We start from the raw sequence: 26411 nt of genomic DNA on the forward strand, positions 1-26411 counted from the left end.
TACAGAAAATATAAATTTTGCACCAAATAAACATCTCTTCCTTTGGTCTCACATAGAAGTTGAAGTTTTAAAAAGGTCAATATCATCCTTTACCGTTTAGTCTGATTTACCTTAGTCCTAAACTGATCTGCTTCATTCATATCTCTAATTGAACTCTGAACTCTTCTTCAGCTTTTTTTTAACAGTTGCAGTATGAGGTAGTACTAACATTCATGGCTGCCAAACTCTAGCTCTGAGTCTTGGATGTCACACACATACTTGAAGTTCCAGGGACCAACCAGGTTATACACAAAGAGCTCAGCACCTCAGCATTTAGAGATAACCATTACAACTCAGGAATAGATGTGACTGCTACAAGAGCTTGCATTCTAGTAACCTTTACCATAACCCTTTTCCTGATAACCTGTGCTCTAAGATTCATTTCTCAGAGTTTGCACATTATAGTTAGTCCATATTAGTGAGGCATTATATTTGTCTTTTCATTTCTGGCTTATTTCACTCAAAATGCTGTCCTCAAAATCCATTCACCTAGTTGCATGCCTGGCTTCTTCCTTTTTTGCAGCCACTCAGTATTCTATTGTATACATACACCACTGTTCACCATTCTGTTCATCAGTCGACATACCCTTAGGCCACCTCCATCTACTGCAAATTGTGAATACTGCCGCCATAAACACCAGTGTGCAAATGTCCATTTGTATCCCTGCTCTCAGTTCTTCCAAGTATATACCCAGTAATGAGGTTGCAGGATCTTATGGCAACCCCATACTTAGCTTCTTGTGGAACCACCACACTGCCTTCCAGATGAGTTACATCATTCTTCTTCACCACCAACAGTGAATAGGTGCATCCCTCTCACCACATTTTCTCCACACTTGTATCCTTCTGTTTATTTTTTACCCCTGCAATTTTATAGAAATATATTTACATACCATACAATTATCTGTATTGTGTAATCAATTGTTCACAGTATCATCATATAGTTGAGCATTCATTGTCATAATCAGCCCTTGAACACATTCATTACTCCAAAAAAATTAAAATAAGAATAATAAAAAGGATAAAATAAAAAATTAAAGTAGAATAAAATAAAATACAGTAAAAAAAGTCAGGCAACAACACCACCATCAAGAATCCTATATCCCTCCCTTACATCCCCCTCATGTAGACATTTAGCATTGGTATGTTGCCTTTGTTACAATTAATGGAAGCATATTACAATGTTACTGTTAACTATAGACACTAGTTTCAATTGATTATATTTTTTCCCCAATACCATCCCATTTTAAAAACCTTGCAAAGGTGACATTCATTTGTTCTCCCACATGTACAAACATTTTTATATTTGTACATTTAATCACTATCATTTACCACTCTAGGTTTCATTGAGTTATACAGTCCCAGGCTTTCTCTTCTAACTTTCCTTCTGGTGTCATATATGTCCCTAGCCTTCCTCTTTCAACTTTATTCACAGTCATCTTTGTTCAGTGTACTTACAATATTGTGCTGCCATCACACAGTATTGTGCTCTCCATTTCTGGATCTATACAGTCAATCCTGTTGAACATTCTGTACTCTTTCAGCATCAAATGCCCGTTCTTTACCCTCTTTCTGTCTCTTGATAACCTGTGATCTCTGCTTTAACTCTCAAAGTTTGCTTATTAATGTTAGTTCATATTAATGAGACCATACAGTATTTTTCCTTCTGTTTCTGGCTAATTTCACTCAACGTAATGTCCCCAGGGTTCATCCACGTTGTTATATGCTCCATGACTTTATTTGATCTTACAGCTGTGTAATATTGCATCATATGTATATTCCACAGTTTGTTTATCCACTCGTCCATTGATGGACATTTGGGCTGTTTGCATCTCTTGGCAGTTGTGAATAATGCCACTATAAACATTGATTTACAAATGTCCATTTGTGTCTTAGCTTTCAGTTCCTCTGAGTATATATCTAGTAATGGAATTGCTGGATCAAATGGCAGTGCTATACTTAGCTTCCTGAGGAACTGCCACACTGCCTTTACAGAGTGGCTACACTGCTATACATTCCCACCAACCGTGAATGTGTGCCTCTTTCTCTACATCCTCTCCAGCACTTGTAATTTTCTGGTTGTTTTTTTTTCTAATGGCCATTCTAGCAGGTGTGAGATGATATCTCATTGTGGTTTTTATTTGCATTTCCCTAATAGCCAGTGAAGTTGAGCCTCTTTTCATGTATTTGTGAGCTATTTGTATTTCCTCTTCAGAAAAGTGTCTGTCTATGTCTTTGCACATTTTTTAATAGAGTTGTTTGTCTTTTTGTTGTTGAGTTGCAGGAACTCTTTATATATTCTAGATATTAAACCCTTATCTGATATGTGGTTTCCAAATATTGTCCCCCATTGTGTAGGCTGCCTTTTTACTTTTCTGACAAAGTACTTTCATGTACAAAAGTATTTAATTTTTAGGGGATTCCATTTATCTGTTTCTTTTTTCATTGCTTGTGCTTTGGTTGTAAGGTCTAGGAAACCACCTCCTATCACAAGATCTTTAACATTCTTCCTTACATTTTCTCCTAAAAGTTTTTGGTCATAGCTCTAATGTTTAGGTCTTTGATCTATTTCAAGTTCATTTCTGTATAAGGTATAAGATAGGAGTCCTCTTTCATTCTTTTGGATATGGATATCCAGTTCTCCAAATACCAGTTCTGGAAGAGGCTGCTCTGCCCCGGTTATGTTGGCTTGACCACCTTATCAAAGATCAATTGTCCATAGATGAGAGGGTCTATTTCTGAACACTCAATTCAATTCCATTGGTCAGTATATCTGTCTTTATGCCAGTACCATTCTGTTTTGACCACTGTAGCTTTGTAATATGCTTTAACGTCAGGTAGTGTGAGACACCTCACTGCATTCCTCTTTCTCAAGATACTTCTGGCTATTTGGGGCACCTTACCCTTGCAAATAAATTTGGTTATTGGTTTTTCTGTTTCTGCAAAGTAGGTTGTTGGGATTTTAATTGGTATTGCATTGAAATTTATAAATGCATTTAGGTAGAATTGATATGTTAACTATATTTTGAATTCCAGTCCGTGAATGCAGTATGTTCTTCCATTTTTTTAGGTCCTGTTTGATTTATTTTTGCAGTTCCTCATAGTTTTCTGTGTATAGGTCTTTTGTAGCCGTTGTTTATTCCTAAATACTTGATTCTTTTGGTAGCTATTATTAATGGAATTTTTTCTTAATTTCCTCCTCCTGTTGCTCATTAGTGGTGGGAACACTACTGTGTGGCATATTAGTTGTGGAAACACTACTGATTTTTGCATGCTGATCTTGTACCCTGCCACTTTGCTATACTCATTTATTAGCTCTTATAGCTTTGCTGTAGAGTTTTCCAGATCATCTACATATAGGATCATGTCATCTGCAAACAGTGAAAGTTTTATGCTTTCCTCTCCAATTTGGATGCCTTATATTTCTTTTTCTTGCCTAATTGCTCTAGCTAGAACTTCCAGCACATTGTTGAATAACAGTGGCGACAGTGATCATCCTTGTCTTGTTCCTGATCTTAGAGAGAAAGCTTTCGGTCTTTCACCATTGAGTATGATGTTAGCTGTGGGTTTTTTCATATATTGCCCTTATCATATTGAGAAAGGTCCCTTCTGTTCCTATCCTTTTTAGTGTTTTCATCAAGAAAGGATGTTGAATTTTGTCAAATGCCTTTTTGCATCCATTGAGATGATCTTGTGGTTTTACCACTTTGATTTATTGATGTGGTGTATTACGTTAATTGATTTTTTGTGTGTTGAATCAGCCTTACTTACCTGGAATAAATCCCACTTGGTATAATTCTTTTAATGTGCTGCTGTATTCAATTTGCAGGTATTTTGTTGAGGATTTTTGCATCTATAGTCATTAAAGAAATTGCCCTATAATTTTCTTTTTTGTAGTATCTTTGTCTGACTTTAGTATTTGGGTGATGTTGGTTTCATAGAATGAGTTAAATAGCTTTCTCTCCTCTTCAATTTTGAAGAGTTTGACCAGGATTGGTACTAATTCTTTCTTTTTTTTTTAAATGCAATTTTTTTAGATATGTTCACATGCCATACAGTCATCCAAAGTGTACAATCAGTTGTTCACAGTATCATCATATAGTTGTGCATTCATCATCACAATCAATTTTTTGGACGTTTTCATTACTCCAAGAAATAAAAATGAAAATAAGAATAAAAATAAAAATATGAAAGAACATCCAAACCATCTCCTACTCCTCTCCCTCTGTCCCCCATTATTCGTTTACTTTATATCTACCTTTTTTCTACTCATCTGTCCATACACTGGATAAAGGGAGTGTGAGCCACAATGTTTTTACTATCACCCAGTTGCACCATATAAGCTAGATACTTAACACAATCATCTTCAAGAATCAAGGATACTACTGCATTGCAGTTCAGCAGTTACAGGTATTTCCTTCTAGCTCTTCTAATGCAGTAATAACTATAAAGGGATATCTGTGAAATGCATAAGAGTAACTTCCAGAGTGACCTCTTGACCCCATTTAAAGTCTATCAGCCACTGAAACTTTCATTTTGTTTCATTTCTCTTCCCCCTTTTGGACAAGGCGGCTTTCTCAATTCCATGATGCCGGGTCCAAGCTCATCTCCGGGAGACATGTCCCACATTGCCAGGGAGATTTACACCCCTGGGAGTCATGTCCTACATAGTGGGGAGGGCAGTGCGTTTACCTGCAGAGTTGGCTTAGAAAGAGAGGCTACATCTGAGCAAGAAAAAGATTCTCTGGGGGTGACGGTTAGGCACAATTATAAGTAGGCTTAGCCTCTTCTTTGCAGTAACAAGCTTCATAAGGGCAAGCCCCAGGATTGAGGGTGTGGCCTACTACAATGGTAATCTCCAATGCTTGTGAGAATATCAGGAATTCTCTAGGTGGGAAAGTTTAATATTTCCAGTTTTTCCCAGTCCCTCAAGGGGGCTTTGCAAATACATTTTTATTCTGTCCCCAAGTTACTCTGGGACATATCAGGATTTCATGCTAACCTGTACAAACCAAACATATCTAACCCCCTTTCAAAGTTCCATGTAATTAGGGTGTTTGAATAAACTGACCATGCAAGTTAAATTAATATAGTGTGCTACAGAAAATACAGATTTTGCACCAAATAAACATCTCTTCCTTTGGTCTCACATAGAAGTTGAAGTTTTAAAACACAATCAATATCATCTTTTTCCCTTTAGTCTGGTTTACCTTAGTCCTAACCAAGTCCATTTTGTTCATATCTCTGATTAAAATCTGATCTCTTTTTCAGCTTCTTTAAAATTTGCTGTGTGGGGTAATGCTGAAATTCAGAGCTGCTGAATTCTGGCTCTGAGTCTCAGGTGTCACGCAGATACCCGAAGTTCCAGGGACTGACCATGTTATACACACAACAGCTCATCTCAGAATTTAGAAATAACCATTACAACTCAGAAATAGATTTGACCGCTGTAAGAGCTTACAGTCTAGGAACCTTTACCATAAGCCTTCCCCTGATAACCTATGCTCTCAGATTCAATTCTCAGGGTTTGCACGTTATAGTTAGTCCATTTTAGTGAGGTGTTATAATGCTTATCTTTTTGAGTTTGGCTTATTTCACTCAACATACTGTCCTCAAGGTCCATTCACCTAGTTGCATACCTCACAAGTTCATTTCTTCTTGTCATTGCTCAATATTCCATTGAATGTATACACCACAGTTCACCCTTCTGTTTTATCAGTCAATGTACCCTTAGGTCACCTCCATCTATTGCAAATCATGAATACTGCCTCCGAAACACAAGTGTGCAATATCCATTCATGTCCCTGCTCTCAGTTCTTCCAAGTATGTACCCAAAATTGGGGTTGCAGGACCATATGGCAACCCCATAGTTAGCTTCCTGTGGAACCACCACTCTGCCCTCCAGATGAGCTGCACCATTCTGCTTCCTTACCAACAGTGAATAGGTACATCCCTCTCTCCACATTTTCTCCAGCAGTTGTATCCCTTTGTTTATTTTTTAAACAATTTTATTCACACACGATACAATCCATTCTACGTAAGCAATCAGTGATTACCGATATAGTCACATAGTTATGCCTTCACCTCCACTTCCTGTATGAGGATGTTTTAGTTTGCTAATACTGCTGGAATGTGAAACACCAGAGATGGATTGGCTTTTATAAAAGGGGGTTTATTTGGTTACACAGTTACAGTCTTAAGGCTATGAAGTGTCCAAGGTAATACCTCAGCAATCAGGTACCTTCACTGGAGGATGGCCAATAGTGTCTGGAAAACCTCTGTTAGCTGGGAAGGCACGTGGCTTGTGTCTGCTCCAAAGTTCTGGTTTCAAAATGGCTTTCCTCCAGGACATTCCTCTCTAGGCTGCAGTTCCTCAAAAATGTCACTCTCAGTTGTTCTTGGGGCATTTGTCCTCTCTTAGCTTCTCCAGAACAAGAGTCTGCTTTCAACGGCTGTTTTCAAACTGTCTCTCATCTGTAGCTCCTGTGCTTTCTTCCAAGTGTCCCTCTTGGCTGTAGCTCCTCTTCAAAATGTTACTCACAGCTGCACTGAGTTGCTTCTGTTTGTCAGCTCATTTATATGGCTCCAGTGATTTAATTTAGACCCACCCTGAATGGGTGGGGCAACACCTCCATGGAAATTATCCAATCAGAGTCATCACCCACAGCTGGGTGGGGCACATCTCCACAGTAACACTCAAAGAATTAACAATCTAATCAACACTGATAGGTCTGCCCACACAAGATTACATCAAAGATAATGGCGTTTGGGGGACATAGTACATTCAAACTGGTACAGAGGACATTTCCATTTTTTCTGCAAAGAGGAAAAGGAGAAAAAAATGTAGAATAAAAATATAAAAGATAGAAGAAAAATAAAAATAAAGTAAAATACAATGAAAAGGTCAGACAACACTACCACCACCAAGAATCCCATATCACTCCCTTATAACCCCTTCTTATAGACGTTTAGCTTTGGTTTATTGCCTTTGTTACAATTAATGGAAGCATCCTCCAATGTTACCATTAATTATAGACTCTAGTTTACCATGATTATATTTTTTTACCTGTATCATCCAGTTTTCAACACCTTGCAATGATTACACTCATTTGTTCTCCCTATTTTAAAAACATTCTTATATTTGCATATTTAATCACCATCATTGACCACTCATGGTTTCACTAAGTTATACTGTCCCAGTCTTGATCGTCTGTCTTTCCTTCTATTGTCATACATGCCCCTAGCCTTCCTCTTTCAACCATATTCACACACATCTTTGTTCAGAGTACTTACAATATTGAGCTACCATCACACAGTACTATGCTATCCATTTCTGGATCTATATAATCAATTCTTTTTACCCTTATGTATTCCTTCAGCATCAAATGCCCAATTTCTAAGCTCTTTCTAACTCCTGGTAACTTGTTGTCTGAACTTTAACTCTCAAATTTTGCTTATCAATGTTAGTTCATATTAGTGAGTCCATAGAGTACCCGTCATTTTGTTTCTGGCTAATTTCACTCAGTGTAATGTCTACTATCATTTTGACTTTTGGAATTTATATGTCATATCTTATTTTTTCTCCCTCTTTCCTTTTTCCCCTCATTTCTACACTCTTCTCCAAACCTGTCTCTCCTGTCTTTTCCTTTCAGCCTGTAACACTCACTTTAGTGTTTCTTGTAGAGCAGGTGTCTTTGTCCAAAGTCTCTCAGTGTCTATTTGTCTGTAAATATTTTAAACTCTCCCTCATTTTTGAAGGACAGTTTTGCTGGATATAGAATTCTTGGTTAGCAGTTTGTCTGTGTTGGTATCTTAAATATATCATGCCACTGCCTTCTCACCTCCATGGCTTCTGCTGAGAAATCTGCACATAGTCTTATCAAGCTTCCTTTGTATGTGATGAGTAGCTTTTCTCATGCTGCTTTCAGAATTCTCTCTGTCTTTGATATTTGATAATCTGATTATTAAGTGTCTTGGAGTAGGTCTATTCATATCTATTCTGTTTGGGGTATTCTGAGCTTCTTGGATCTGCAATTTTATGTCTTTCCTAAGAGATGGGAAATCTTCAGTTATTATTTCCTCCATTATTGTCTGCCCCTTTTCCCTTCTCTTTTCCTTCTAGGACACCCATGACACATATATTCATGCACGTCACATTGTCATTGAATTCCCTGAGACCCTGCTCATATTTTTCCATTCTTTTCCCTGTCAGTTCTTTTTTGTGTAGGATTTCAGATGTTCTGTCCTCTTGTTCCTAAATCCTTTCTTCTGCCTCTTCAAATCTGCTGTTGTATGTCTCCATTGTGTTTTTCATTTCTTCTTTTGTGCCTTTCATTCCCTTAAGTTCTGCCAATTGTTTTTTCAAACTTTCAAGTTCTTCCTTGTGTTCACCCAATGTCTTCTTTATATTCTTCATCTCTTGTACCATATGTTCCCTCAACTCATTGATTTGATATTTTAATTGATTTAGCATATTTGTTTGAAGATCTTTAATTAGTTGTTTAAACTCCTGTATCTCATTTGAAGTGTAAGTTTGTTCCTTTGACTGAGCTCTATCTTTTTTTTTCAAGTATGAGTCATAATTTTTTGTTGTCTTAAGCATCTGGTCTCCTGGATTACCCCAGATTTTCCCAGACCAGATGGGCCCAAGTCTCAGGAAGAGGGCTTAACCAATATCAGGTTTCCCTGAGGAAACCATGCAGGTTGTCAGACTTGCTTTGAGGCCTCTAGACTTGGTACTTTTCCTATCCTACCTGGCAGGTGGTGCTTGTCCGCCCACAGCTCCCCACTGGAATAAAGAGGTGCAGTGCCTTTAATTTTCAGTGGACCCCTTTTTGCCAGGGGCTGAGAGTGTCAATAGCCAAGCTTAAGCTGTTTTCTTTTGTTTTTTTCCCCAGGCCTTAGGGTCGGAGTTCTCTGAGGGAGGGCAGCCACTTGAGCTGAGCCCCACTTCCCCCTTTTCTTAGGGAAGATAAGCCCTTTAGGGATTTATCACCTACATTTGACTTCTTCTTTTGTCTCTCTATCTTAACTCCACCCTTGCCTGCTTCAAGGATGACAATTGGAAATGCCTGAGGCTTTCTCTAATGAGCTACTTAGAATGAGAGGAAAAAAAAAAGGAAAAAAGAAGAAATCCCTTTTTCACAGTGAGTCCCCAGCCCCCCAGTTACCAGTCAAGAACCACAGTTGGTGCCCATTTCTTTGTGCCCCTTTTCTTGGCACACAGCCCTTTTTCAGTATTCTGAGCTCAGCTGACTCCAAAAGCTTCTGTTTTTATTTATTCATGTATTTTTTTTTTTCTGTCAGTTCTGCCTCCTCTCTGCCTCCAGGTTCCTTTCCTGCTTGCTCTGGGTTTATCTATGCTCATAGCTTATATTCAGTGGTCCAAATTCCTTAAGTAAAACTGCAGTTGGAGCTTGGTTGAGCTACCTTCCCTTTCTCCTAGTAGATTGCTTCTTTCTCCCACAGGGAAGTGTTTCAACTCAGCCTGCCTTGCTGGTGGGCGAGGGGCATCAGCTCTGCAGTTTGGGGGGCTTTACTTATATTTCTTATGCTGTGATCTCATCTCTTCCACCCATTCCAGACTGGTTTTCGGTGTGTGTTCTGTCACAAATATTACCCAACAGTTGTTCCAGACTATTTACTAGTTGTTCCTGGCTATATGCTAGTTGTTCCAGAGGACTAACTAAATTCTACACCTCTTTATGCCACCATCTCGCCCTGCCTGTCTAATTCTTTCTTGAATGCTTGGTAGAATTCACATCTGAAGCCATCTGGTCCTGGACTTTTCCTTTTTGGAAGCTTTTTGGTGACTGACTCAGTTTCTTTACTTGTGATTGGTTTGTTGAGGTCGTCTATTTCTTCTTGAGTCATTGTTGGTTGTTCATGCTTTTCTAGGAAGTTGTCCACTCCATCTATGTTGTCTAGTTTATTAGCATATAGTTGCTCTCATTATCTCCTTTATTTCTCTCGGGTCAGTAGTTATGTCTCCTTTGCATCCATGCTCTCTCTCTCTCTCACTTCTTTCCTTCCTTCCTCCCTTCCTTCCTTCCTCCCTTCCTCTGTTCCTCCCTTTCTCCTTTCCTTTCCTTTCTTTCCTTTTTCTTTCTCTCTCTCTCTCTCTCTCTCTCTCTCTCTCTCTCTCTCTCTCTCTCTTTTTTGTTAGCCTAGCTAAGGGTCCATTGATTTTATTGATTTTCCCAAAGAACCAACTTCTGGTTTTGTTGAGTCTCTCTATTGTTTTCATGTTCTCAATTTCATTTATTTCTGCTCTAATCTTTCTTTCTTTCTTTCTGTTTGCTTTGGGGTTAGTTTGCAGTTCTTTCTCTAGTTCCTCCAGGTGAATAGTTAATTCCTTAATTTTTGCTCACTCTTCTCTTAATATAGGTGTTTAGGGCAATAAATTTCTCTCTCAGCATTGCATTTGCTGCATCCCATAAGTTTTGGTATCTTGTGTTTTCATTTCCATTTTCCTTAATGTATTTATTAATTTCTCTTATAATTTCTTCCTTTACCTACAGGTTTAAGAGTGTGTTGTTTAGCCCCCGTGTATTTGTGAATTTTCCAACCTTCTGCCTGTTATAGATTTCCAACTTCATTCCATTGTTATCCAAGAAAGTGTTTTGTGTACTATCAATATTTTTAAATTTGTTGAGACGTGCTTTGTGACCCAACGTGTGGTCTATCCTAGAGAATGATCCATGAGCACTTGAGAAAAATGTGTATCCTGCTGTTGTGGGGTGTAGTGTTCTATAAATGTCTGTCAAGTCTAGTTCATTTGTCGTACAATTGAACATGTTTCCTTACTGATCCTTCATCTAGATGTTCTGTCCATTAACAAGAGTGGTGTATTGAAGTCTCCAACTATTATTGTAGCGGTATCTACTTCTTGCTTTAGTGTTGCCAGTGTGTACCTCATGTATTTTGTGGCACTCTGGCTTGATGCCTAAATATTTATGGTTGTTATATCTTCTTGATGAATTTTCCCTTTAATACGATATAATGTTCTTCTTTATCTATTTTGGGTGTTACACATTTGAAGTCTAATTTGTCTTGTATTAATATAGGTAACCCCACTCTTTTCTGGTTGTTGTTTCTATGAAATATCTTTTTCCAGCCTTTCACTTTCAGCCTATTTTGTCCTTGTGTCTAAAGTGAATCTCTTGTAGACAGCATATGGATGGGTCCTGTTTTTTAATCCATTCTGCCAGTCTGTGTCTTTTGATTAGGGAGTTTAATCCATTAACATTTAGTAGTATTACTGTAAGGGCAGAAATTTCTTCTACCATTTTCTCTTTTGGGCTTTATATGTCATATCTTTTTTTTTCTCTCTCACTCCTTTTTCCTTTCCTGATAGTCTTCATTTCTACACTCTTCTCCAAACCTCTCTCTCCTGTCTTTTCCTGTTAGCCTGTTAACACTCCCTGTGGTATTTCTTGTAGAGCAGGTCTCTTAGTCACAAAATTTCTCAATGTCTGTTGCCTGAAAATATTTTAATCTCTCCCTCATTTTTGAAGCACAGTTTTACTGGATATAGTTACCAGTTTTCTTAGTTAGCAGTTTTTCTCTTTTGGTATCTCACCTCCATTGTTTCTGTGGAGAAATCCGTAGTCTTATTCAGCTTTACTTGTATGTGATGGATTGCTTTTCTCTTGCTGCTTTCAGAATTCTCTCTTTGTCTTTGACATTGGACAATCTGATCAGTAAGTGTCTTGGAGTAGGTCTGTTGGGATGTATTCTGTTTGGGGTGTGCTGCACATCTTGAATCTAATTTTATGTCTTTCATAAGAGTTGGAAAATTTTCAGTGATTATTTCTTCATATTGTCATTCAGTTCCCTAAGACCCTGCTCATATTTTTCCATTCTTTTCCCTATCTCTTCCTTTATGTGTAGGCTTTCAGATGTTTGTCTTCTAGTTCACTTATCCTTTCTTCTGCCTCTTCAAATTTGGTGTTATAAGTTTCCATTATATTTTTCATCTCTTCTGTTGTGCCTTTCATTCCCATAAGTTCTGCCATTTGTCTTTTCATACTTTTAAGTTCCTCCTTATGTTCGCCCAATGTTTTCTTTATATCTTTCAATCAGATTTTCCCAGTCCAGACAGGCCCAAGTCTTGGGAGGAGGATGTAATCTTGTTCTAGTTTGCTAATGCTGCTGGGATGCAAAACACCAGAAATGGATCTGCTTTTATAAAAGGTGCTTATTTGGTTACACAGTTACAGTCTTAGGGCCGTAATGTATCCAAGGTAAGTCATCAACAATCGGGTACCTTCACTAAAGGATGGTCAATGGTGTCCGGAAAACCTGTTTGCTGGGAAGGCACGTGGCTGGCATCTGCTCCACATTCTGGTTTCAAAATGGCTTTCTCCCAGGATAGGACGTTCCCCTCTAGTCCTCAGCTTCTCTTCAAAATGTCAGTCTCAGTTCCTCTTGGGGCGTTTGTCCTCTCTTAGCTTCTCTGGAGCAAGAGTCTGCTTTCAACGGCCATCTTCAAACTGTCTCTCATCTGCAGATCTTCTTTCAGCTCCTGTGCATTCTTCAAAGTGTCCCTTATGGCTGTAGCTCCTATTCAAAATGTCACTCTCAGCTGCACTGAGTTCCTTCTGTTTGTCAGCTCATTTATATGGCTCCAGTGATTTAATTTAGACCCATCCTGAATGGGTGAGGTAACACCTCCATGGAAATTATCCAATCAGAGTCATCACCCACAGTTGGGTGGGGCGCAGCTCCACAGAAACACTCAAAGAATTACAATCTAAACAACACTGATAGGTATGCCCACACAAGATTACATCAAGGATAATGGTGTTTTGGGGGACATAACACATCCAAACCGGCACAAATCTATATCAGGTTTCCCTGAGAATGAGACTCCACATGTAGTCAGACCCTCCTGTGAAGCCTCTCTAGACTGTGCTTTTCCTATCTTGCCCAGCAGGTGGCACTTGTCAGCTTACAGCTGCCTACCAGTGTAAAGAGATACATTGCCTCTAATTATCAGCAGCCCCTGTCCCTGCCAGGGGCATGGCTTACTGAAGCTGTTTCTGTTTTCTAGCCCCTGTTGTCAGAGTTCTCTGAAGAAGAGCTGCCAATCGAGCTGGGCCCTGCACCCCTTTTCTTGGAGAAGTTATGTCCTTCAGGGAATTATCTCCTCCATTAGACTCATTGCTTTGTCTCTCGGACTTATCATAGCTCCACCCTTGCGTGGATCCAGCTGCCAGTTGAAAATATCTGAGTCTTTCTCTACTTAGCTACTTCGAATAATTGAAAAAAAAAAAAAAAGGAATTCCTTTTCAGAGCCTTTTCCCAGCCCCCAAGCTTTGCCATTCAAGAGCCAGAGCTTGTACCTGGCTCTGTGTAACTCCCTTCTAGGGACGCAGCCCTTTTCCAGCACTCTTGAGCTCAGCTGACTCCAAAAGGCTCCATCTTTATTCTTTTTTGTTTCATTTCATTTTACTTTTTTCTTTCAGCTCTGCCTCCTCTCTGCTGGGATTAAAGCCACAGTTTTAGCTTTGCCTAGCTATTTTCCCTTGCTCCCTGTAGGGGATGTATAAAGATACATCTTTTAGTAAGCTGTCTCCTTCACTTGACTAGTTATTCTCAGACAACTTTAATTCCACCCTTGCCCTCAGTGCTGAAGCCTGAGAGTTCTGGTAGCTCTAATGGGCTGTTGAAAAGTACAAAAAGTAAAAAGTCAGGCAGAAAGAAAAAAAAAGACAAACCTTTTTCAGCTCCCAGTGTTTGCAAATCAAGAGCCAGAGTTGGTACCCATTTCTATGTACCCCTTTTTCTTAGGGCCCAGCCCTTTTCCAATGTTCTGAGCTCCTCCAACTCCAAAAGTCTCTGTTTTGTTGTTGATGGTGGTGTTGTTAGCTCTGCCTCCTCTCTGCCAGGCCAAAACTTCCCATTTCTTTTTATGTTTGCTTTTGATTTATCTGTGCTTGGAGCTTTTATTCAGCAGTCTGAATTTGTTAATTAATTTTGCAATTGGAGCCTGGTTGAGCCCCTGTCCTTGCTCCCAGCAGAGATTGTTCCTTTTTCCCTCGGCTAACCAGCTCCAAGAGTCTGCTGTCCCTGTGTGGGAGGGGTGCCAGCCCCCTTGCTGGGGAAACTTGCAGTTCTTTGCTGCAATCTCAGCCATTCTGCCCATTCCAGACTGGTATACGATGTGTGTCTGGTCGCAAAAGTCCCTAAAACAGCTGTTCCAGACAATTCCTGGGTATTTACCAGCTGTCCTAGAGGAGTACTAAATTCCACAGCTCACCACTCCATCATCATGCCCATAATCTCCAAGTCTCTCTTAGAAATTAGAAATGTCTAAGAGAGGAAAGATAATCATTGTTGGTAGAGATGAAATTGTTAATAAATGTGTAAATTGAGCAAACAGGTTGGTGTTGGGGGGAGTGGCGATCCCAGTATGGCAAGAAAAGAAAGAAGTCTACTTCATTCACTGTATCCCCCTTGGATGTGTAGGCAGCTTACTAGGATAGTTTTTGTTATTTATTTTGGGGGAGTGGGGTAATTTGAAGGTCATGGTCTCTCATTATAAGTCCTTTGCTCTATGAGCAGGGTTTTCTCAATTTAGGTGGTTTTTTAAAAATAGATAATGCCTTCTTATGGTTCAAAAAATTTTTAAGTTTTGAAAGATATACCATCAGAAGTCTTTCTCCCATCTACTCAGTTCCCACCTCCACTTTACCCCCACAGATAAATATTGTTTTTTATTTCTTGTGTAGCCTTCCAGTATTTAATCTAAAGAAGCAAATATGAATATGGATTGTTAGAATAGAACACTTTGATAGAATATGGAAGCACATTGAATAGGAAAGACTAAACAAGCAGAAGGAACAGATAGTTTGTTTTCTGTGACCATGTCATTTCACTGCTGTTTCATGGAAGGTTCTGGTCCAGAAGGAAAAGACTTGGTAAAACAACTAAAATCAGCAAGGGAATTCAATTTTTTTCTCTCTCTTCAAATAACTACCTGAAAAATCATGAAAGAGAAAAAAAAATGAGGTAGTCCTTATAACTTTTAAATAATATTTTAAAAGGGAGTTACATGGAATCCCTGCCTTAAGCCTCAATTTTGTGTAAATACATTAAAGAGATGTTTGGAAACTTGGTTTCATTTGTTACAATAGTATATATTTGTTTCAAAGTCTTTGTTCAGCCCAACAATGACAAGTCTCTCTTTTCTTTTTCTTTTTTTCCGTTGTTTTGCTTTAATTATATTAGTTTCTGTAACTTGCATTGCTTGGTTCAGTGAAGACAGACGATTTGCAGTGGGATATTTTGATGGAAAGTTGTTACTGGGAACAAAAGAACCACTTGAGAAAGGAGGCATTGTTCTTATTGATGCACATAAGGTAAAGTATCTTTACCAGATGATTACTTTTTCTAATTTTTACTCTAGTATTGTTTGATACTAGTTTCTTAATGTTTTTACATCAATCATGCATGATTTACTATTATACTGTTATTAAAATATGAAGTCTTTGGATGATGTAGATACATGGAAAAGTCGATGTTAAAATATATATATAATCTCCAGTAAAGAAGTAAAACCCATAACAGTGAAACAGGAGCACTCTGAGAATGCTCCCTATTGAAACTATCTCCCTGGTGAAATTTCTCAGTTGCTTATAGGGCCCTCTGGGCTAATAACATATATGCATGAAGTCAGGAGTTGGAAGATGTGGAGGAGGCTAAAAAAACAAAACAGAAAACAAAAAATAAAAAACCTAGAAGAGAACACAGATGACAACCATGGAAACATAAAACATATCCCAGATTCTCATTTGTAAATACTATTCCGTTTTAAGGGGGGCTTTCATATTTTTTTTAAAGTTTCTTCTTTTTAATATTGTAATGATTACCAGTCAGTAAAAATAACTCAATAAAATATACAAATGCCAGTGAAAGACAAACTTTTCCCTTCTGAATTAGAATTTCATGTCATTCATTCAGCTAACATTTATTGAGCTTTGACTACAGCAAATATGTGTATAATGCAGACTATATTAAATGGTGAATGGGTCTAGTGATGGTGAGTGATATGACAATATCTGATTTGCATAAAATGTTTTCAAAATAATTGAGTAATAGAAGTATAAGTCATAAATTATTGAGTTTAAAGTATTTTTTTTTTTTGTTAAAGGCACTGAGAAAGAAGAATTACTCTGATTTTTTTCTTCCCTTTCCATTTTAAGGATACTCTTGTTAGTATGAAGTGGGACCCAACAGGTCATATTCTTATGACATGTGCCAAAGAAGAAAATGTGAAACTCTGGGGGCCTATTTCTGGATGTTGGTGCTGTCTACATTCACTCTGCCATCCATCTATTGTAAACGGCATCGCTTGGTGCAGCCTCCCAGGGAAAGGATCCAAGTTGCAGTTACTGATGGCCACGTATGTTGTAAATTTGTGTGTGTGCGCACATTAATTTTAATATCAGTATACTGTTATTTGTATTAAATGTGGCTTCTCAGTAATCTTAAACAATGTATTGTCATTTACTATTCTTGTGTAATACCATAAGATCACCTCAGGAAAAAAAGAGCAACTTTTGGTGTGAAATTTGTATGTAATTTCCTTATCTGAGTGTGATATTATTAGAACTTTTGTCCCAGTTGTATTTCTTTCTATAAAAGAGTATATTGTATCTACTACAAATAAAATTTTAAAATAGTTTTGTGGTAGTTCTATCAGGTATTAATTGTTTGCTCTTGAAAATATTTTTGCTTGCTTTTGTATCTTGACATGTTTTGGTTTTATTTGATTTTTTTTTTAAGAGGTTGTCAGAATGGCTTAGTATGTGTTTGGTGTATCCCACAAGATACCACACCGACCACTGTGTCTAGTTCAGAAGGATGGTGGGAACAGGAAACAAATTGCCAGGTAAATGTTCTGTGGTTTTTGAAGACCTTATCTGAAACCATATATAGTATATGTCATCAAAGTAACCTTCCCTTGGTTGCTAAGATACTCGCTACTGGATCCCAAAAGGCAAGATCCATTAGGGAAATGTGACTATTTCACACTTTGTGAGCTCTCTGAATTAGTCTAACTTTTTATAAGTCAGAGACACTGTAATTTCTTGTTAAGGGAGAATATCAATAAATATAGTTTGATGATTATTATGATGGTAGTGGATATAATTGACACTTCAGATAGACCAGTCCTAAGTTTAATCTTTGGTTCAGTGAAATGGGAATACCATGGGAGCAGCCCCTTTCCAAAGGAGCTCTTTCTTACTTATACCAGAAATTGCACCTGTTAACAATGATTTCTTTAGAAATTGTAAGGTTCTAAATTTGATCATGGGGATGTATGCACAATTATGTTTTGATACTGTGAGCCAGTGATTGTATACTTTGGATGGGTGAATATATCTCAGTAAAACTGCATTAAAAAGAAGAAAGTGAAGTTTCAGAAAAGATCCTTTAAAAAAAAAAAAAGATTCCTTTAAATGGAGTTTTCAAATTTAGATGTTTACAGGACCATCTGGGCAAGTAACATAAATACATGAAGCCAGGAGTGGAAGCTGAACTGGAGAGATTAAAAACAAACAAATAAAAACTAGAAGAGCATGTTTCATATAAAGGGCACAGTTGCTGCAGAGCTGTCACCCTCCAGAAATGAAAGCCAATTGTAACCAGATTGACTGATTTTTTTTTTTTTTGATAGAAGCCATAAATCCAGTGTCTGTTATTATGCTTTGTCATAACTATAACAAGGAGGGTACTTAAAGGCAGAGAGAGGAGGGAGGGGAAGATAGCTCACTAATAGGGAGGAGATATCACAGAGGTGGAGGTGGGAGCACTAAAGATAAATCTGGTTTGCTTCTTTACTTGTGCTTGGGAGCAGCCCTCTAAAAAGGCCTTACCTATCTCACTTCTATAACCTGCAGAGCAACCATGGAAATTAGACACATGTGACAGACTGAAGCATCAGTCAAAGAAAAGAGCAGCCTGTTCATATAGACTCAGCACGTTCAATTCACAAATGCTAGTGCCTAAAATGAAAATTACATAAAACTAAAATTTAAAAATTAACACCCAGGTTAAAAAGTAGAAGTTAAACTTTTCGTGTCTCTGAGGAATAATTGGAACTTGGAAATGTAGTTATTCCTGTCAGTTTGCAGGGTAGGAAACTAGCTTAGAAGGGTATCAAAAAAAGATAAAATCCAGCTTCAGCAAAGGAGTTGTTTTGTTATTTGTTCAGTCAGGCTAACTCTTATAAGCAATGTTGTCCACTCCACTCCCCATCCCCCATTTTTTTTACTGAAATACAGAATTTCCAAGAATGAATCTTAAATCTTGTTTATAAATTGTTGTAAATCTGGTTTGTAAATTATGTTTGAATTTCAATACATGTTAAAAATGAAAATGAATTGCAGGATGGATATAGGAAATCAGCAGGAGCCAAGTGTGTTTATCAGCTGCGAGGACACATCACTCCTGTCCGGACTGTTGCCTTTAGTTCTGATGGGTTGGCCCTGGTATCTGGTGGACTAGGTGGGCTCATGAACATTTGGTCTTTGAGGGTAAGAACATAAATTATACTTTTATGTTAAGGAATTTTTTACATCAACTTAAATATATAAAATTAACCCAACCAATCCCAGGAATATTTTGCTTAACAATATCTTGGGTACTGAAGAAGCTCTTTTCAGAATCCTCTGCCCTTTAATTTTTCCTATTGATGATAAGTATTTTTTAAGTCACCTTGGCTCTAGGAAATTGGGTAGTAGGCATGCAGTTGAGTGTTGCTGAACTTTGCTAAAGTATAGATTTTAGAATCAGATTTTTGAAGTATAAATTTAAAATGTAAATGATGACTAAGGTTAAGTAATGAGTATTGATAAATACATCTCATTTTAGGATGGCTCTGTTTTACAAACTGTTGTGATAGGCTCCGGAGCTATTCAGACCACAGTATGGATTCCAGAAATTGGGGTAGCTGCTTGTTCAAACAGATCAAAGGTAATGTTGGAGTTGAATCAAATCATAGGGTTTAAGCCTTATTATAAAGAACCTTAGAAATCATAATCCAAGCATCTCACTTTAGAGAGGAGAAAACTGATAGCTAGAAGGATTATTACTTGCCCAAGATAATGCAGCTAGATGGTGGCAGAACCCAAGTCCCCTGATTTATATTCTAGTACTCTTTCTACTGTGGCTCTTTTCTGCTATAGACTTTTGTGAAAATGCTGAATTAATGAGTGATTTCATTTCCACTAGAAGTTAAAAAGTGGATTTTGACTTTCTGCATGATTATGAGATAGCACTAAACTGTCTCAGAAGTATTTCCCCTGGAAAAAAGGACCATCCCAAAGACATTTCACTCAAGTATGCAAAACATATCTATCTATGTTGGCTTTCAAATTTAATATTCCAGTAAAAAAAATACTAGTCCTTCTGTGAAGTAATTCTATTTGACATTATCCCCTGCAGTATTGTTTTTCGTACGCTTGAAGAGCAGAGCCAGTGTTCTGCTTTGGTTTGCATTTTATGTGGTTAAATGATTTTAAAATAGAGCTATAAACCTGCGTGAATAGTCCTACTGGAGGTAAAATGTAAATCAGACCTTATGTGATAGGGGCCTGTCCAGAATAAACCAAAGAGCCAGAGTTAGAGAAGTGCTCCTTTGTTTGTGGATGTGTCCCTTGGAAGACAAACAGTAATACTTCCTCTAGTACATCTGTGGCTATGTCAGATTTTTTTTTTTCTTTTTTTGGCAATATACTAGATACCTTGATCCACAAGCCCTGTGAAATAGCAAATAATTGACAAATAATTGATCCTTTAAGAAGGATCAGTTAGTCCTGGGTAGTTCATAAATTTTATGATTACTTCTCATTCACTTGTTTTTACTTAGATAAGATTTAGGACATTTTGAAGATCATAAGTATTAGAAGTACTAAAGTCAAAAATCAAAAAAGCAGAAGTGCTTAATGCAATTACTAGAAAGAATTTGTCAGGTATGAGTGGTGATAAGGGTTATATCTTTTATTTAAACAAATATATCATGTGGCATGATTTATTTTCACCCAGGATGTTTTGGTCGTGAATTGTACAGCAGAATGGACTGCTGCCAATCATGTCTTAGCAACCTGTAGGACAGCACTGAAACAACAGGGTGTTCTGGGATTAAACATGGCTCCCTGCATGAGAGCATTTCTGGAACGGTTGCCCATGATGCTTCAGGAACAATATGCCTATGAAAAGGTAACATTACTCTCATGCCTAGAGATTCACAGATGCCTACTAGTTTGGAATTTGAATTACAACTTTGAATTTATCCCTCAGGAGCATGAAGTCTGAGGAAAATAAGAAAATAAGTGAGGCTATTTAGGCAAAATCAAATGAAGATGTCATGCCTAAAATAGTTGTTCACTAATTCTAAGCCTATTCTCACTTTATTTTAGTGAGAGTAAAATAAAAAAAAAAAAAACCCAAATTTGTATAGCATTTCTATAGTTCTTTTTCAGATTATTTATTCACTCCAAAACTTAACATACCTATGCCTTGAAGTGTTATCTGTGCTTTTCTGAGCCATGTATCTATTTTTGTGTGACTTTCTCATCCCAAAGTTGGGGGATGGGGATGGACATGGAGGCAGAGTGAGCATCCTCTCTACTTACCAATGGAACAAGGAATTATGGAATTTGGACCTCAATTGAGTACAAGTCACAGGCAGTGATCCTAAAGTGTCCTGTCTTTCAGCCCTCAGTAGTCATGGGGTGCTCCCCCTAGGTGGAGCTTTTTGACTGTTTTTGGTTTTTTGTTTGTTGCTGTTTTGCCTAGGTATGTAAATATAATCAGCTGTTATGGCACCCAGTTAATTTCCCTGAGGCATTTACCTAGTTTTTCTTTACTGGATCACTCAGTCTCTCACAGAGTTGCTCCACTACCACAAGGGAGTGCCATGTAAGAAGGAAAGATTTTCCTTTGATGGCTATTAAGGTTCTCTTGGCAAAGGAGGAAATATGTAAAGAGAGTAGGTCTCCATGGTTTGGTTGTCTGTTTTGTTTTATTTTGTTTTGTTGTATGGAGAAAAACTATACACTAAATGCAGCATGATATTCTCAAGTGGGTCCTGAAACAGAGAGGGTATTTGCAGGAAAACTGGGGAAATCCAAATAAAATCTGTAGTTTAGTTAATCCCATTGTACAAATGTTAATGCCTTAGTTTTGATAAATGTACCATAGTTACATATTAACATTAGAGGAAGCTGATGAAGGGTATACAGGAATTCTCTGTGCTCTCTCTGCTTCTCCCTGTAAATCTAAAATTATTTCAAAATAAAAAGTTTAATAAAAGTAAACTTTAAAAATACTGTTACAGTCTTTCAGAATCCAGTAGAGTTACTTAGAATATTTGGCACAGGCTCTTCAACATTATGTCCTTGCATTTTCTCTTAGCCTCATGTAGTTTGTGGCGACCAGCTTGTTCACAGCCCCTATATGCAGTGTCTGGCTTCCCTTGCTGTGGGGCTTCATCTGGATCAGTTGTTGTGTAACCCTCCAGTACCACCACACCACCAGAACTGCCTCCCTGACCCTGCATCCTGGAATCCAAATGAGTGGGCCTGGTTAGAATGTTTCTCAACCACCATAAAAGCTGCTGAAGCGCTGACCAATGGAGCACAGTTTCCAGAATCTTTTACTGTTCCTGATCTAGAGCCTGTACCAGAGGATGAACTTGTCTTCCTTATGGTAAATGTAATATGAGTGGCTATTATTGGCTGCTGAGATTGTATTGGGGGTGTTTGGCATGTAGCAAACCCTCAATAAGTATTTGCTAGCTTAAATAGCTGGAAGCATACTTTTAAACTAGAAAATATTTTGCTTTCGATAATTCCTGTGATAGGAATTGATGATATGAGAACTATGGAGCTCTTGTAAACCTGCTGGCTCTCAATGACATAGTCCCATATTTTTCCATATTCTTTTGTCCTTAGTTGCCTTGTTAGTGCTTTATTTGTATATACTTTATCATCTTTTCCTTGTCATCTTGTGAGATTTATGCCACATATAAATTCTAAATTATTTGGCACTTCATCCTGTCTTTAATCAGCATCAAACAAGAATATGGAAGAGCATTTCAGTTGTCATGTCTTTCTGGTTATATGTGAGTGTGTCTGGCTTTAGAAACTGATGTAGATAAAATGCTTCTGCAGGCCAGCACTTGATCTTACAGCCCCTTCACTTAGCTAATATTTGTATATACAAACTTGTAAATTTGTAAATACAAATGTAAAATAAAAAGACAAAAATTAGTTAAGGAATATTATCTAAATATAAAATATTTTAATCAGGAAGTGTCCTTCCAATCCCTTTTGACCCAATCTTGTTTTGGAGATGTGGAAACTGAAGCCAGAGTGATGCAGTGACTTGCCCCAGCTACACAGCGAGTTTATGGGGGCAGTGGCTCCCTTCACATAATTTTGTACCTATGGGTGCTCAGAAAACATAAAATGGTTTGATTTGAATCACAAATGGTATAGTGATAGTGTAGTGAAAGTGTAAAGGGAAATAGTAACAGTGCATAAGATCAAGTTTGTCTTGATTGTAAAACTGCTCTTAATTTCTCATAAGGTTAGCATGTTGGGGGTGGGAGGAAACATGGTTGTTAATTAAGAACTGACAAATCTTGACTACAGGATTGATCTTGATATGTGTCTTATCTTGCAGGATAATAGTAAATGGATTAATGGCATGGATGAACAGATTATGTCTTGGGCAACCTCTAGACCTGAGGTCAGTAAAAATGGTAGATAATTTTATTGTGTTTCCCAGTAAATCTTTTGATTCTAAATGTCTTTGTGTACCCCATATCTCCCATAGAGGCTGGAACACACTTGGTACTCAGTAGAGACTTGTTTGAATGAATGGATGAATCTAATTTAAATGATTGTGGCTTTCTAGGACTGGCACCTGGGAGGTAAATGTGATGTCTACCTGTGGGGTGCTGGCAGGCATGGACAGCTGGCAGAAGCTGGAAGAAATGTAATGGTACCTGCAGCTGCACCCTCATTCTCACAGGCTCAGCAGGTAATTAGGTAAAAAAACGAAGGAGAAACGTGGGAACTGAGAATTCCAGTTCCCTTACTGTCAGTAACTTACAGTGGGATGAAACTTGTCCGTTTCATAGTCTATTGTGAGGAATCACTAAAGAAAGTCATGATATACAGCTTCCGGATAAAAGTTTTATAAGGGTTTTTTTGGACTTAAGTTAGTTCCCTCAACAATTTTCTAAATTTACCTTTCTTTGAAGTGCAATGAATTAATAATATGATGTATTAGGCCTGCCCAGTACATATTTATAGACATTTAGATACTCCTAATTAGTGATTCTTTCTTTGGGCCCATAAACTGACTAGGGACATGTTTAATTGAAACATACCCTTCCCCCAAATTCCTATTAATTGTGGTACTGTAGTTCCAAACCCCTCTTTAGGGGTTTCTTTTTCTTTCTTCTCTGTTTCTGTAAGTCCCAGACTTCTCTTTCCTGTGTATATCCCCTCCAGTTTCTGCTTCTTGCTGACTTCTATATCAGTCTTTATTCTTTCCCCATCACCCTTTCCTCGCTCTCCTTTTATCTATTTTGTTGTTAATGTTATTATTTAAACTCTGCACAATTGGCTGAAATCTCTGTAGATAGTGCAGTTCTAAATTATCTTAAATAGTCAGTGAGTCACACATCTCTTGGTTAGGTAAGCACTTTTATAAGAATCAAGAGCTTGTAGGAACCCCATATGTACATGGACCCTTCCTCTTTAGTGAATGAATAAGATAATTGATAAAGGTATCCTAAGTATACATTGAATCATTTCAAATTTAGGGTGTTAAAGCTATATAATAAAAAATATTTCATATTTAATTGTATGTTTTTATATTAGGTCATATGTGGTCAGAATTGTACCTTTGTCATCCAGGCCAATGGCACAGTATTGGCTTGTGGGGAAGGAAGTTATGGCAGATTAGGACAAGGAAATTCAGATGACCTTCATGTGCTGACAGTTATTTCAGCCTTACAAGGTAAAATTCTCCTTAATTAAAAGCTGACCAGAAATTATAGCCTACCTGTAGGAATGTTTGCTTATGTTGGAACTCAGCTCAGTCCTTTGCAAGATAAAGTCATATATGGTTTTCATTTACATTTGAATTCTCTCTTCGGTATGGTAGAGTTTAAGCATTTGTACAGCCTTATTTTCCACATTTTAAGCTATATGATTTTGCAAGTTATGTATTTATAGCAAGGCTAGAATTCAGCAATATAAATAACTGTTTTAGAGATCCATTGAAGATTATAGACAAATTCTTTAAAATTGCAAAATGGTAATTAGTCAACTATTAGTAGCAGTAGCAATCATGTTTGTGTTTCATTAAAATTAAAAATCAGTTTATATGGAAATAGGCAAATGTACTAAAGACATTGGAGGGCATCTCTGTGAGACTTCTCTGTGACTTGGAGAAAGATTACTTCTCTGGAGAAACCATTGTAAGAGCCCCTAGCCTGCTTCTTAAGTGAGTTCTTATTTACTCTGGAAACCTACAGAGACAGCAAAGAGGGATTTTTTTTTAAGTAAAAGGACACAAGTAACAATGAATTCAGAACAAATTCCTGAGAAGCTCTAAATTCTCTTGTGATCTATAGTGGAAATGGAAGCAAGGACTGGGTTCCCATCCAGTTTTACTACATTCTGGCTCTGGACTTGCAAAGCTACCAGACCCCTTTGTGACTCAGTTTCCCCAATTTTAAAAGTGGGGATGACTCATGGGTTCTCTGTAAAAATATTAAATGAGATAATCCATATAAAGCATTTATAGGAGTGTCTAAAACATAGTCCTTGATGACTGCTACTGATGCTATCCTCCTCCTCCTCCTTTTCCTTGTCATGATCATTTTATGCGACTGTTCCCAATTTGTTCGGTTATGATTACAAATTTGATTTAAAATTGAAGAAAAATTTTAAATTTCTCTAGTGCCATTTTGGTATTTTTTGCTTCTAAGGGTATTCTGTAGCAGCTGCACGTGAAGAAAGGAGTTTTCATATCCATTGACTCCTCTTGGGTTTCTGTTCCGTTCCAGGCTTTGTGGTGACACAGCTGGTGACTTCCTGTGGTTCTGATGGACACTCGATGGCCCTAACTGAAAGCGGGGAGGTCTTCAGCTGGGGAGATGGTGACTACGGCAAACTTGGTCATGGGAACAGTGACAGGCAGCGGCGGCCCAGGCAGATCGAGGCCTTACAAGGAGAAGAAGTGGTGCAGGTCAGGCAGGATATGGATAAATTTGTCTTTGAATATAAACACACTGGATGTTGAATAGAGGTCTTAAATTTAGGAAATGGGAGATAATAGTAACAATGTATTACACAATCATTATGAGATCATTTTTTAAGATTCATTTTTAAACTTGTCTGCAAATTGGAATGAAGTTTGGTGTTAGAATGATCTTTTTTTGAGCCAGCTGGTTGACCTGGGCTAGAGTGCTCTAGGCAGCTGGAAGAAATACTGTGGGGTTTGGCTCCTGCCAACAATTCTTGATAGATGAATAAATGGAAAGTTTTGCTTTCAGTCTCACATTATTGTTTACAAAGGCTGAGTTTATTTGCATTTTCTGGAAAATCAATTCACAATTTAAAATAGCATTGTAAAATCATATAGCACCAAAAAAAAAATTTGCATCGCACCTTAGATTACAAAGAATTTCCCCATCCCTTGTCTCATTTAGTCTAGATCATCTCTACACAGCTGAAGGCTAGCAACAGTTCTTTCAAGACCAGCTTAGCTTGGTCTTCCTGAGGATGGTGGGGTAGATCAGACTTGGGGGAGCAGGAAGGACACTTGAACAGATGGAACATACTGGTCTTAAAGATCCTGAGTCATTTTCAGTGGAGTTTGTTTAAAATGTATTTCTGTATTGACAACCAACAATGATAGATTTCATTCTTTCTTAGTAATCCCTCTTAAAAACTTTTTTTTCTGTGGTTCTATCTGTAGATGTCTTGTGGCTTCAAGCACTCAGCAGTAGTAACTTCAGATGGCAAACTGTTTACCTTTGGAAATGGTGACTACGGTCGTCTTGGTCTTGGAAACACCTCTAACAAAAAACTTCCAGAGAGGGTGACTGCATTGGAGGGATATCAGATTGGACAGGCATGGAATGAGTTAATAGTATTGCTCTATCTGATCATAGTTTATAGTTTCTTCTGTGTGTACTTAGCCACTCTCCTTTCAGAAAGACCAGGGTCACCAGTTGTGGTTGACTTCATACACATTTTGGTTGGCCTAATTGATATTTTTTTCCTTGTTTCCCAAATGAAAATTCACATTTTAAGTCAACTGTCATAAACAAAACC

General features: G+C 37.7%; 1 protein-coding gene across 8 annotated transcripts in view; it reads left to right on the top strand.

Annotated features, from left to right (window-relative positions):
- Nucleotides 1-26411, top strand: part of HERC1 (HECT and RLD domain containing E3 ubiquitin protein ligase family member 1) — a 260009-nt gene that overhangs the window by 214462 nt on the left and 19136 nt on the right. For all 8 annotated transcript variants that reach the window (XM_037833741.1, XM_037833743.1, XM_037833744.1 and 5 more), the window contains 12 exons: nt 15274-15404; nt 16248-16447; nt 16831-16936; nt 18438-18584; nt 18922-19023; nt 20095-20268; nt 21466-21759; nt 22738-22803; nt 22972-23097; nt 23946-24084; nt 25139-25320; nt 26053-26208. In XM_037833741.1, coding sequence (XP_037689669.1) covers nt 15274-15404; nt 16248-16447; nt 16831-16936; nt 18438-18584; nt 18922-19023; nt 20095-20268; nt 21466-21759; nt 22738-22803; nt 22972-23097; nt 23946-24084; nt 25139-25320; nt 26053-26208 — 1823 coding nt within the window. The remainder of the gene's footprint in view (nt 1-15273; nt 15405-16247; nt 16448-16830; nt 16937-18437; nt 18585-18921; nt 19024-20094; nt 20269-21465; nt 21760-22737; nt 22804-22971; nt 23098-23945; nt 24085-25138; nt 25321-26052; nt 26209-26411) is intronic.

Source organism: Choloepus didactylus, chromosome 4, assembly GCF_015220235.1.
Source record: "Choloepus didactylus isolate mChoDid1 chromosome 4, mChoDid1.pri, whole genome shotgun sequence".
Classification (NCBI taxonomy): domain Eukaryota; kingdom Metazoa; phylum Chordata; class Mammalia; order Pilosa; family Megalonychidae; genus Choloepus; species Choloepus didactylus.